Source organism: Pan troglodytes, chromosome 2 (assembly GCF_028858775.2).
Source record: "Pan troglodytes isolate AG18354 chromosome 2, NHGRI_mPanTro3-v2.0_pri, whole genome shotgun sequence".
Lineage (NCBI taxonomy): Eukaryota > Metazoa > Chordata > Mammalia > Primates > Hominidae > Pan > Pan troglodytes.
In genome coordinates, this window is record NC_086015.1 from 51,596,795 (window position 1) to 51,610,268 (window position 13,474).

The following is a 13,474-nucleotide window of genomic DNA, read 5'->3' on the forward strand; positions in this document are numbered from 1 at the left end:
TTCTCCAAGGGTGGTTCCTTGACCAGCTTCATCAGCATCCCCTGGGAACTTGTTAAAAATGCAAAATTTGGCTGGGCGTAGTGGCTCTCGCCTGTGATCCCAGCACTTTGGGAGGCTAAGGCGGGAGGATCACTAGAGTCCAGGAGGTTGAGGCTGCAGTGAGTTATGATCGTGCCACTGTACTCTAGCCTGGGTGACAGAGCAAAACCCCACCTCTAAAAAAATAAACTTAATTTTTTGAGATGGAGTCTCGCTATCACCCAGGCTGGAGTGCAGTGGCGTGATCTCAGCTCACTGCAACTTCTGCCCCCTGAGCAGCTGGGATTACAGGTGCGTGCCACCATGCCTGGCTAATTTTTTGCTTTTACTAGAGACAGGGTTTCACCATGTTGGCCAGGCTGGTCTTAAACTCCTGACCTCAGGTATCAGCCCACCTCGGCCTCCCAAAATGCAAGTGCTGGGATTACAGGCGTGAGCCACTGCACCCAGCCTAAACTATTCTTAATTGAATGTGGGGGAATTACTCCATGGTAAGGACCCAGGGAACCTATGTAAGACTGGTTGATCTTGCATGTCCTCCAATATTCTAAAAATAATTCACACACAAGTTTATAAACCAGTCTTTAGTTTGGATAAAGGATTAACCTCCCCCAACATCCTTGAGAAAGTATAGGAATCTGGTGAGACCCAGCTGGCTTTGGCTCTCTTTATTAGAGGCACACCTTCGTGAAGAGCAGGGCGTTCATCTCATGGCAGACACAGAATCCTCTTCTTTTGCTTCACTCGATTTATAAGCATCCTGAAAACAATCACTTCTTTTTTTCTGCACAGGGTTTATATCTGTGAGTACCCAAAAGCTGTCCCCCAAGGTTCACAGAATCTTCTGCCCTCAAGGCCTGCCTCCAACTTGGGACTGTCTAAACTGCATCCTGACAAACATTATCCCATTCACCAAGCAAAGCTATTTCTCACACCTGGAGGTGCCAGGTTGTTGGCCATCATTTTTGGAGAACTTCCACTCATTTTCACTTTGACCATGCAAATGAACAGTGGGTGAGGTACCCTCAAAATGTATGTTCCTTACACATCATGAAGGTGGGCAGTCGGGAAGGAAGCCCGAGTCACAGAATTTTAACTGCTGATCAAACCAAGACCAGGTGGGGCCAAATGTTTAGGTTCTTCATAGGATATATGAAGAAACTGGTGTATGAATGCAGAGAATGGGACTAGAATCCAGAAATGGTGTTCCATTTATTCACTGAAAAAGAGAGAGATTAGGCCTTCTTCATTCATTTTCTCCATTCTTGCCAAACTCCCTCCCCTCATTTTTTCCAAAATAACAACACACTGAGAAACATGTTTGTACAAAAACCACGTATTATTCCCCCCCCCCCCCCCACAAAATCAGGTGGCTGAATTACAGGAATAAAACCAGATCAAAGACATGAAAAGAAAAAGCCACCACTTATACTGAAATATAACAGTGTTAAGAATTCAGGTATTTTGTAGAATTATTACTATAGTAAAAATATTTCCACCTGGATCTTTTAAATTTGAAAGTGATCACATTAAAGACCTGAGGTTACAAGGGACCACAGTATGAACCAGAATTCTTTTCCTTCTCGGACTCCAGGGGAAAAAAGAAGTATTTGGAATGAGTTTCCTTTGGGAAAGACTGGCAGGAAGTAGGTAAAACCCTGGCCATTGTCAAAAGGCACTGGGGTCTTTCTGGAGCCAAATGCATTGGAACTAAGCTCCAGTAGGAATAAACTCATTCTCATTTCCACTCCCAAGAGTCCAGAACAAAAACAAAAGGACCAAGGTCTCCTCGGTTCCCGTATTCCAGTACTCTGATGGTGACCAGGGACACCTGGTTAGAGGCAAACCTGAGGGTTTGAAAGGCAAATCTCAATTGTGGTTTTATTTTTTTGCTTTCTGATATTAAGGAAAAAAGTTCTCAAGTGTTTTATAAACACCTCCCTATACCCTCTCATATGTAAAGCTTTAAAAAATACATAGAAAAAGATATCCAAAAGATGTCCACCTTGCATTCTAAGTAATGAAACTGCCACTTGAGAATGTGAAGTGAGAAAGCCAGGCGCTTTGGAAACCAAGCTCTACCAAAAACACCCTTTCCCCACACATGGAAGGACAGAAGGGAGGGAAGGACAAGAGGAAAAAACCGGGAACTCTCAAGTCACTTATCAGCAGGGGTAAATACGAGCTCAAATTAAGGCATTTTTGTGGCTTGTCCTCTGGAATGGCATTCTACCCTCCCAGCCTGAGCACCCCAAACCTCAAAGCATGATGCTCTGACTGCCAAGTGAGTTCCTTGTTACCCTCAGCATCTCTTTGAAAACCCTGTGATAGATGGAATGTGAGATCTCAGAAATGGAAGGGAGAAGGTATAAGGAGCTAATATCCTGCTTCACTTTTCCCGTCCCATCCTAACCTTAAAAGTACCGGTTGACGAAATTCCACTCCCTGGCTACTGTAACAAGAGGTAGTTTGGGGACTTGTACCCCCAGCCATCCTAACCAAGTTTCATGAGCTAAAATATTTAGCACTATCTACTTTTTTTTTTTCTTTTAAAGGGTTTTTTAAAGAGGGAGAAAAAAAATGCACACAAAGCAGTGAATAGTAGGCTAGACTCACTGGGGGGTAATTACCCTAGACTCCTAACTTTCCAGGCTAGTTGAGGAAACTAAGGAATGCCTCCCAATATTCCAACCCTCAAAGCTCACACTGCCCCCAGAAAAACAAAACACTCACCCCCAATCCAATGAATCATCTGCATAGAAAACCAGAGCCAGCAGGCCTAGGGAAGGAGCGGATGTTTGTGCCCTCCTCTAGCACATACTAGTTCAGTGGTATGTTCTGCCAGGCAGTGTGGAGGCCCTCAGAGGCCTCACTAGGGAATAAAATCACTGAGGTTCTCCTTCCACATCTCATTTAATTTTCACACATTTGTGTGTGGCAAAAGCCTCAAACTTTACCATCAGCACCATTCTTAGCTCAGAAAAGCAGAAATAAGGTCACTTATAATGCCTTAAGGTTTGTCCCCTGTGGCTATTCCCCCCCTTCTGCCCATCATTATTTTTTGGTTCCTATTAACTTAGGATGCTCTCCTTTAAAACAATAATAACAGAAAGATAAAAAGATAATGATTATATAGCATTATCCATAGAAGCATAAGACAAAGCAAAAAACTGCAAGAGAGCAAAAATGGTAAAGACATAGCATGCTAAAGTTGACAGGACCTGCAGAGAAACTTGTCAGCTTACTCCCACACCAGGACAGGGGAGATGCAGGTTATTTTAAGGATGACCAGGGCACACTGTCACCACAGGTTTCCCCTTGAGTGTTGGCTGAGGACCCAACACAAAAAGTGTCAGAGAGAGGGGTGGTAAGAGGAGTGGGGAGGCACGGGACACGTGCTTGGAGCTGTGAGAAGAAAAATCCTGAAAGAAACCCAAGAAAGTTGAGGAACACAAGTCTTGTCATCCCCACTCCAGCTCATGGTGGTGGGCGTGGAGGTTCCCTGCATCTTCCAGGCTAAGGAGCAGCTGAGGCTGGCGGGCCAGGAGCAGGAGGCGGAGGGACCCCATCTGCAGGTGGCGGTGGCGGTGGCTGCTGCTGTGGTGGAGGGGGATCTGCAAACATATCCAAGAGTAACTCGTTATTGCTGGAAATACAAGAGACTCAGGAAAGAGCCTATTCAGTGAAAAAAAGACACAGAAGTCCTTTCCTTAGTGGCAGGCAACCAATGCACCCTGTGAGGCATTGATTCTACTGTGGTCTATGCAAGTCAATTCCTTCTGAACCTCTAGGGCACTGCTCAAGTTGCTTAGCCTAACCCTAGTGGCTGGGGAGTGGGAGGTGTCTGAATTTCCCCCACCCTCCTTCCAGGCCAACTCCTTCCAAGAATCGCTCCAGGCCCTTTCAGAAGTTAATTTTGATTGCATTGTATTTCAATGGTTCTCATTTTATTTCTTCAGTTAAAAAATAAGCTCCTTCCTGGGACAGTTCTATGTCTTGTTTTTCTTCCCCCCCTACAGTCCCTAGCCTAGCTGGGCACAAAATAGATTATCAATAAATTCTTGCTATATAAATGTCTCCACCAGGGCCAGAGAGCTTCACTTGAGGCAGTTGCTGACAAACTGGATAGTCCAGGGTGGCCTCCACAGCTCCTCAACTGCAGTCCTTCGATTTTTGGCCCAAACTAGGTCATGTCCTGAAGGGAACAATTAGTATGAGTGTCTGGGACTCTTTCCTATTTCAACTTTACCTGCTTTAGTGTACAAAAGAACCCGAGAGATCATTTAATCCGGGTTTTAAAAACCCCTAGATCTTGTCAGAATTGAAAACATATGAAATAAAGTGCAGCATTGCTCACCAATCGATTCACCCAACTCTATGCCCAAGAGGTTTCTACCAAACCCTTAAGACTCTTGAAAGCATTCTGAAGCTCACTGATCTAATCCCTTGTGTCATCTTTCAGTGGAGGAAATGAAGGCCTGAAGTGGAGAAGCAACTCATCCAGTGTGGCCTACCTAGTATCCTAGAACCAATTCACATGGTTCAGAATTCCAGAGCACTGACTTATGGCAGGAACCAGGCAGCAGGTGGGAAGGTTCCACCTGAAACCCTCCACATTCTCAAGGAGCTCTACTGAGGTCCCTTTGGGAAGGAATCCTGAAGTACAAAACATGGGTGACCAGCAGGACATGACAGTGGTAAATTGGTAAAGACCAGTGGTAAAGACCAGTGATACTACCTCTGCAATAGGGATGGAAAACTGGTCAACTCTCTTGATAGGCGAGCTCATTTATGTATGGTCCACAGGGTGGCTTGGCAAACATTTTCTTGCCAAGAAAAAGAGGTACCTACTGTACTACACAACCACTGACCACTAGCTTAAGGGAGATAATTTTAAAAAGTTGTTGTGATCTTATATACCTAGATAAATTAGTGTCTTTCTTCTGTGCACCTACTTTGTCCCAGACTCTGGGGGCCAGAGAAGAGTCAGACATGTCTCTGTCCATGAAGCCTCCCAGAGTATTAGAGTGTACTTAAGGCACATCACAGTCTCATGTAACCTTTGGTAAGTTCTATATGCCTTCATGTAACATTTGCTAAGTTCTATCCAAGTTTTCATTTCTTGTTTTCTCAACTAAAGCTCCTACAGAGCAAGAATTCTTATGCTTCCTATCTCTCTGAACTATAAATAGTAGCTAAACTTTTGGCCACACGTGAACTTCTACATGAACCTAAGATTACAGATGTGGCTGGGGTACCTGACCTACTACTGGCTGCATTTCAGCATCATCCTCACTGGGAAGGCCTTCTGGAGTAAAAGGCAGGCCAGGGTCTCAGAAACAACCCTCAGGCCAAGGCTGAAGCCAAGCAAGAGCCTATGGGAGAAATGACCTGGTCTCTAAACACAGCCTCAGACAAGTATCACTTAGCAGCACAAGTGTTGTCCTCATTGAGCTTGCTGGAACTTCGTATTTCCTCTCAACACAGCCCCTGAATACTACTTTCTTAGCCTACACAGCCACTACTAATATAACAAAAATGGCTATAAGAAACATATTTGTTATTCCAGCTCTAAACTCACTTCTATTCTTTTCTTTACACGCATCACTTTTGAACCCTGTATCCACAAAAGGCTGCTGTAGGGAAAACCACCACCAGTAGCTCTACATGTCTGTTGAGAGTCTTAACAAGACAGGCTTAAACAGGTGTGGGAGAGGAATATCTTTATGGCCCCAATGCTGACAGTGCATGCCATAAAGGCACAACCCTGATTAGAAGCATTTTGTCACCTGTGCACCTGTCCATCAGGGGTGCTGAAGAACACAGACTGAAAACTGGTCTTTGAGAAGCCACTGTCACAGACTGCATCATCCATGGACCTGCCAAATCTCGGGGAGAGAACAAAGCCTCCTTCCCTTATCTACAGCCCTCCAGAACGGACCCTGAGATAATGCATCCCCCCTCCATGTTACTTACACATGCCGTTAGGTGCTGTCAGGGGTACCCGGGGTCCTAAGATGTTTCCTGGCATTGGCGGCATGCCAGGAGGGGTAGGGCCACTCCCAGAGGGGTGGATGTTGGCTGCAACAGTGGGAATCATGCGGCCTGGCATGTGCTGCCCGGGCATCATGGAACCTGGGCCTGGTATCTGACCTGTGGAGGGAGATTTAAAGTACTGTAAGTATACTAGAAAGGGGTGTAAGAAAGGGATCAACTTAAATCCAACTCCTAAATACAAATATCCAACCTTCCAAAGGATCTGAAATATCAACAGAGCAATAATCTGTAATAATCTCTATGTTTAGCTTTTTGTATTCTGGGTTTTTTGGAAGAAGGGTGTTAATGGGGGTAGGTCTGTGGAATGACTGATTATTCTAAACACTGGCAAGAAGGTGGCTGTAAAAAGAAATGGCAAAGGTCCCCTAAAATAAAGCACTCACTCTGGTTAGTTTGGGTGAGCAGTAGATTGTCAAATGTCTTCCTGAGGATATACAATGCCAAGCACAGCCCACAGGGAATGAAGTGGACTTTAAAAGGAAGTCAGTAAGTAAAAGTCAGTAAAAGGACCACAATTCAGTCCAGATTGTGCTCCATGGCTTACAGGGAAGGTTTGCATGAAAGGGTATTATTACTGTGAAATCACCATTAAAAGGGGATTCTGATTTGAATCCCCAATTCCTGTCCACAAATATTTCTCCCATTAAAAGCCTCATGTATGGTTCATTAAAAAAAAAAAAAAAAATCATTCCTTATAGAGCCCACTATGAAGCACTGGCCTGATAGACTCATAAGGGAAAACAAAGACAGCTCCATCTCTTCCTACTGTTTTCTCCCTTTCCTTTTCCCTTCCTTTCCTTTTGTTTGTTTCTTTTTTTTTGACAGTCTCACTGTGTTGCCTAGGCTGGAGTGCAGTGGCATGACCTTAGCTCATTGCAACCTCTGCCTCCTGGGTTCAAGCAATTTTCGTGCCTCAGCCTCCCAAGTAGCTGGGATTACAGGTGCCCACCACCACGCCCAGCTAATTTTTTTGTATTTTTAGTAGAGATGGGGTTTTGCCATGTTGCCCAGGCTGGTCTTGAACTCCTGAGCTCAGGCAGTAAGACTGCCTCAGCCTCCCAAAGTGCTGGGATTACAGGCGTGAGCCACTCTTCCTATTGTTTTCTAATTAGTGACAGAAGACCCTACAGTATTCAATACTGTTGTTCAATACTGAGGGACATGAACACTAACGGAATCATTTGAGAGATGAGAATCATATGAGAATCAATGTAGTTTTTTTCTTTAAATCCAGGGGCTTTACTATCTATGTAAGGACAACTGTATGAAACTGAATATAGGTTAGAACACAGTACCAAGACAGCTAGAAATAAGAATGCTTGATCTTGAAAAATGTGGAGATGGGACCATTTGATAGCTAACCGGCAATTAAAATACAGAAAGCAGTATTGAACACTGAAGAACACTAAAATACCTCCTGTATTCAGTTTCACAATGAGCCTTCTGACCCTTTAGAATGTTTAGCCAACTTTTTCTGTAAAGAGCCAGATAGTAAATATTTTAGTCTTTGCCAGCCATATGGTCTGTGTCACAACTATTCAACTCTGCAAAGTAAGCATGAAGGCAGTCACAGATGATACACAACAAATGGACGTGGCTGTGTTCTAATAAATACATCTTTATTTATGAACCCTAAAAGGTTAATTTCACAAATTTTTCATGAGACATAAAACATTATTCTTCTTTTGATATCCTCCTCCAACCATTTAAACTATAAAAACCACTCTTAGCTTACAACCTGTATGAAAAACAATTGATGAGCCAGATTTCAACCTAGGCTGTAGGCGATCCCTGCTTTGGATATGATGGTAAACATTCACTAGTTCTTAAACCAAGCGATTTGGCTGCTGGGCTTGTTTTGTTTTGTTGAGACAGAGTCTCATTTTCTACTCAGTTTGGAGTGCAGTGGTGCAATCACAGCCCAGTTCACTGCAACCTCAACCACATAAACTCAAGTGATCCCCCTGCCTCAGCCTCTCAAGTAGCTGGAACTACAGGTGAGCACCACCATGCCTGGCTAATTTTTAAACTTTTTTGTAGAGATGGGGTCTCACTACGTTTCCCAGGCTGGTAGTCTTGTTTTTTTTTTTTTTTTGAGACAGAGTCTAGCTCTGTCACCCAAGCTAGAGTGCAGTAACACGATTTCAGCTCACTGGAACCTCTGCTTCCTGGGTTCAAAGGATTCTCCTGACTCAGCCTCCTAAGTAGTTGGGACTACAGGTGTGCACCACCATGCCTGGCTCTTTTTTTTATTTTTAGTAGAGACGGGGTTTCACTATGTTGGCCAAGCTGATCTTGAACTCCTGACCTCAAGTGATCCACCCACCTAAGGCTCCCAAAGTGCTGGGTTTGCAGGTGTGAGCCACCGCACCTGGCCGTAGTCTTGGTTTTAAAGAGTAATAAATTAAGAAGAATAGTTTAATGGAAACAATCAAGGCTTTAATTTTTTTTTTTTTTCTTTTTTGAGACAGAATCTCGCTGTGTCGCGATCCTGGCTCACTGCAACCTCCGCCTCCTGGGTTCAAGCAATTCTTCTGCCTCAGCCGCCCGAGTACCCGGGATTACAGGTGTGCGCCACCATACCCGGATAATTTTTGCATTTTCTGTAGAGACAGCGTTGCACCATGTTGCCCAGGCTAGTATTGAACTCCTGACCTCAAGTGATCTGCCCGCCTCGGCCGCCCAAAGTGCTGGGATTACAGGCGTGAGCCACCGCGCCTGGCCTGAAATTTTTTTATGTAGGACAAATTATATTCTCTACAGAATAAGAAAAAGAGAATCAATGTAGTTTTTCTTTAAATCTAGGGACTTTACTATCTATGTAAGGACAACTATGAAACTGAATATAGGTTAGAAGACAGTACTGAGACAGCTAGAAATAAGAATGCTTAATCTTGAAAAATTTGGAGATTGGACCAAATTACAATACACAAAGCAGTACTGAAGATAATTCAAATACAGACTCTCTGTCACTATAGAAAGAGGTCTATCTAAACAAAGACATACAAAGCTTCAAACCACACCCTGCCTATCTCCAGTGGCTGTTCCTTGATCTAAGAACCTGAGAGAGGAGCCCCTTACTTCAGGGGTGTCAATGAAGAGAACTACAATGAGGTATGAGAATTAGGAATAAGGGGCTGGGCACAGTGGCTCACACCTGTACTCCCAGCACTTTGCGAGGCCAAGGTGGGTGGATCACCTGAGGTCAGGAGTTCGTGACCAGCCTGACCAACATGGTGAAACCCCATTTCTACTAAAAATACAAAAATTAGCTGGGCATAGTGGCATGCACCTGTAATCTCAGCTACTTGAGAGGCTGAGGCAGGAGAACTGCTTGAACCCGGGAGGTGCAGGTTGCAGTGAGCCAAGATTGCACCATTACACCCTGGCCTGGGCAACAAGAATGAAACTCCAAAAAAAAAAAAAAAAAAAAAAAAAAAGGAATTAGGGTAGTCCAGTCTTCTAGGGACTACTTTTTAAAGCAAAGTACATCAACATTATGACCCAGAATGTACATAATAGAGAGTTTTGGGCCCTGTGGCCCAACTTTCTGCACTCTATAATGTAACGCAAAGCCTAGCAGAGGAGTCTCAGAGATCTGCTTGCTGGAAAATAACTTGGTCAAATCACTTTGGCAAAATCAAGAGCAGCTGCTGGATCTACTCCTATGTGAACACTGCCACTAGGACCAACTGACCATCATTAATTTTTGTCTTTTTGTGCTTGTGCCGTGTATCTAGGACAGAATTAGGCAGTGTTGAAGAGTCTGCCAATCTAGGGACTGATTCAGGATAAAAGGGACAAATGGCAAGAACACTAAAGGCATACGAGGGATGAGTGCACATAAAGGAGTGAAAGGCAAATCAAGGAAAAACTATGGAAGGAGCAAGCCAAAAAAAATGAAGACTTTCCAGCTGATCAATAAAAATTTGTGAGTAACTTGGAATTGTGGATGAGATGTAAGTAAAGTGAAGGAAAGGGATTAGGGATAGGACTAATCCTAAAAACACCTGGGACAGCAGGGACCCAAGGACTCAGGCATCCTTGTGGCGGGACTGTGAGGCCACATGCTTGTAGATCCACAAACCAGTAAGAAATAACAGAAATCCTGGGTGCCTTGGCCCACCCCCAGGGGATATGCTGCAGCACAGCAGGTAGACCTTGATAAGATCTGCATACCTACATCCCTACAACCCATCCTGACTCCTGCTGCCACTCCTCTATTCTCCATCTCTGACCTGTTGTTGCAGGAATGTTACATAAGTGGAAGCACCGTTTGCAACATTTTGGGATTGGTTTTTTTTCACTCCGGGTAATTTCCTGGAGAGTCACCGGTTCTGTATGCAGCCACAGGCTGTTCCTCTCAGTGCTGGGTGGTGCTCCCTGCTGTGGATGGACCACACAGCCTGAAGAGGACATCTGGCGGTTCTCACTTTTTGGCTACCATGAATAATCTGCCAGGAAAGTTTGTGTATGGGTTAAAAAAAATTTTTTTTAAACACACGGCCAAGCGGGCGCGATGGCTCACGCCTGTAATCCCAGTACTTTGGGAGGCCGAGGCGAGATCACCTGAGGTCAGGAGTTCGAGACCAGCCTGGCTAACATGTTGAAACCCCATCTCTACTAAAAATACAAAAAAATTAGCGAGATGTGGTGGTGGGCACCTGTAATCCCAGCTACTCGGGAGGCTGAGGCAGGAGAATCGCTTGAACCGGAGAGGTGGAGGTTGCAGTGAGCCGAGAATGAGCCATTGCACTCCAGCCTGGGCAACAAGAGTGAAATTCCATCTCAAAATAAATAAATAAATAAAATAAAATAAAATAAACACACAGCCAAGCCTAAGTTAAAACAATCAGAAAATAATGTTAATGTCACTCCCATTATTACTGAGAGGTACCATTTATATGCAGCATCTATATAAATACCATACCCTTTTGTGGTACCTTACTATCTTTCATCTGTATTACACCGAGGCTTATAAAGGTTTCTTTTTCTTTTCTTTTTTTTTTTTGAGACGGGAGTCTCACTCTATTGCCCAGGCTGGAGTGCAGTGGGGCGATCTCGACTCACTGCAACCTCCACCTCCCTGGTTCAGGTGAGTCTTCTGCCTCAGCCTCCCGAATAGCTGAAACTACAGGCACGTGCCACCACGCCCAGCTAATTTTTTTATTTTTAGTAGAGACCGAGTTTCACAATGTTGGCTAGGAAGGTCTCAATCTCTTGACCTCGTGATCTGCCTGCTTTGGCCTCCCAAAGTGCTGGGATTACGGGTGTGAGCTACCAAACCCGGCCAGGTTTTTTTCCCCCCCCCCAAAACAAAAACAAAAACAAAAACAAAAACAAAAACAAAAACAAAAACAAAAACAAAACAAAACTGCTGGGTCTGTCATGATTCAAAGGAAAAAGGGCTACATTAATTCAAAAAGGAGTCATGCATGTAGAACAAGGGGTGAGGACTTCAAAAGTAAGGCTACAGAGGACTTAGTGAAAGGTTCTGAAAAGAAGAGAAGCTTGAACCTAATTTTCTGTGGGATGGAAAGCAATTTTTTAGAAAATGTTTAAGAGATGGGGTCTTGGCTGGGCGTGGTGGCTCACGCCTATAATCCCAGCACTTTGGGAGTGCAAGGCAGGTGGATCAAGAGGTCAGGAGTTCAAGACCAGCCCGGCCAAGATGGTGAAACCCCATCTCTACTAAAAATACAAAAATCAGCTGGGTGTGATGGTGGGCACCTGTAATCCTAGCTACTCGGGAGGCTGAGGCAGGGAATTGCTTGAACGTGGGAGGCGGAGGTTGCAGTGAGCTGAAATCATGCCACTGCACTCCAGCCTGGGCGACAGAGTCAGACTCCGTCTCAAAAAAAAAAAAATAAATAAATAAGAAGAAGAAGAAGAAAAAAGATGGGGTCTTGCTATGTTGCCCAGGCTGGACTAGACCTCCTGGGCTCACGTGATTCTCCTGCCTCAGCCTCCTGTGTAGCTGGGGTTACAGGTGCATGCCACCATGCCCAGCTAGGATGGAAAGCTTTAAGAAGGGATGCAGAGGAGTTAGTGCCTAGAGCAGAGAAAAAGTGCCTTTGCAGAGAAGTATGGGTTGAACGTCAGGCTGATGAGACAGAAAGGAACAGGAGATGGAGATAGCACTCTGCAAGTTCCTTCTTTTTTTTTTTTTTTTTTTTAAAGAGATGAGGTCTTGGCTAGGGGCGGTGGCTCCTGCCTGTAATCCCGGCACTTTGGGAGGCCGAGGCAGGCAGATGATGAGGTCAGGCATTTGACACCAGCCTGACCAACATGATGAAAATAAAAAAATTAGCCGGGCGTGGTGGCACGCACCTGTAATCCCAGCTACTAAGGAGGTTGAGGCAGGAGTTGCAGTGAGCTGAGACTGCGTCACTGCACTCTAGCCTGGGCGACAGGGCGAGACTCAGTCTCAAAAAAAAAAAAAAAAAAAAGAGAGATGAGGTCTTGCTCTGTCACCCAGGCTGGAGTACAGTGGTATGGTCATAGCTCACTAAAGCAGTGAACTCCTGGGTTGAAGTGATGCCCCCGCCTCAACTTCCTGAGTAGCTAGGATTACAGGTGTGCACCACCACGTCAGCTAATTTATTTATTTATTTTATTTTTTATTTTTTAATTTTTTGAGACAGAGTCTCACTCTGTTGCCCAGGCTGGAGTGCAGTGGTGCAATCTCCGCCTCCCGGGTTCATGCCATTCTCCTGCCGCAGCCTCCCGAGTAGCTAGGACTACAGGCACCCGCCACCACACCCGGCTAATTTTTTGTATTTTTAGTAGAGACGGGGTTTCACCATGTTAGCCAGGATGGTCTCGATTTCCTGACCTCATGATCCGCCTGCCTCGGCCTCCCAAAGTGCTGGGATTACAGGCGTGAGCCACCGTGCCCGGCCCACGCCAGCTAATTTTTTATAGAGATGGGGCCTTGCTATGTTGCCCAGGCTGGTTTCAAACTCCTAGGCTCAATGATCCTTCTAACTCAGTCTCCTGAGTTGCTGGGACTATGGGTGTGAGCTATTGTGCCCAGCCGCAGGTTCTGTAAAAAGAGGCATCCTCGGGATTGGAGACAGAGCAAGAAGGAAGGGCGAGCATGGAGCTGAGATGGAAAATGAATTTGGGTTTGGTATCTGACTGCTGGGAGTGTGAAGATGGGATGACGTGAAGAAGACACAGAACTTTTTGCTTTGGGAACAGATGTAGGCTGGGCAGCCATATAGTGAAATACAGAGGTATGGGTGAAGGGAAGGTATAGAACTCCCAGAGTTTCAAATAGAGCAGTGGCAAACAGAGACTTACTGTTCTAAGATTCTCCACAAACTGCCAAAAAGGCACCTTTGTTTTTAAGGTGGTACTGTCCCAGCTCCCTTTT

General features: G+C 44.9%; 1 protein-coding gene across 4 annotated transcripts in view; it reads right to left on the reverse strand.

The window, feature by feature from the left end:
• Positions 1 to 1,232: 1,232 nt before the first annotated feature.
• The window catches only part of SMARCC1 (SWI/SNF related, matrix associated, actin dependent regulator of chromatin subfamily c member 1), a 195,230-nt gene continuing 182,988 nt past the window's right edge, over positions 1,233 to 13,474 (reverse strand). For all 4 annotated transcript variants that reach the window (XM_001154676.8, XM_016940956.4, XM_009445383.5 and 1 more), the window contains 2 exons: positions 6,016 to 6,192; positions 1,233 to 3,653 (listed from right to left, as the gene is read on the reverse strand). In XM_001154676.8, coding sequence (XP_001154676.1) covers positions 3,556 to 3,653; positions 6,016 to 6,192 — 275 coding nt within the window. In that variant the 3' untranslated portion in view covers positions 1,233 to 3,555. The remainder of the gene's footprint in view (positions 3,654 to 6,015; positions 6,193 to 13,474) is intronic.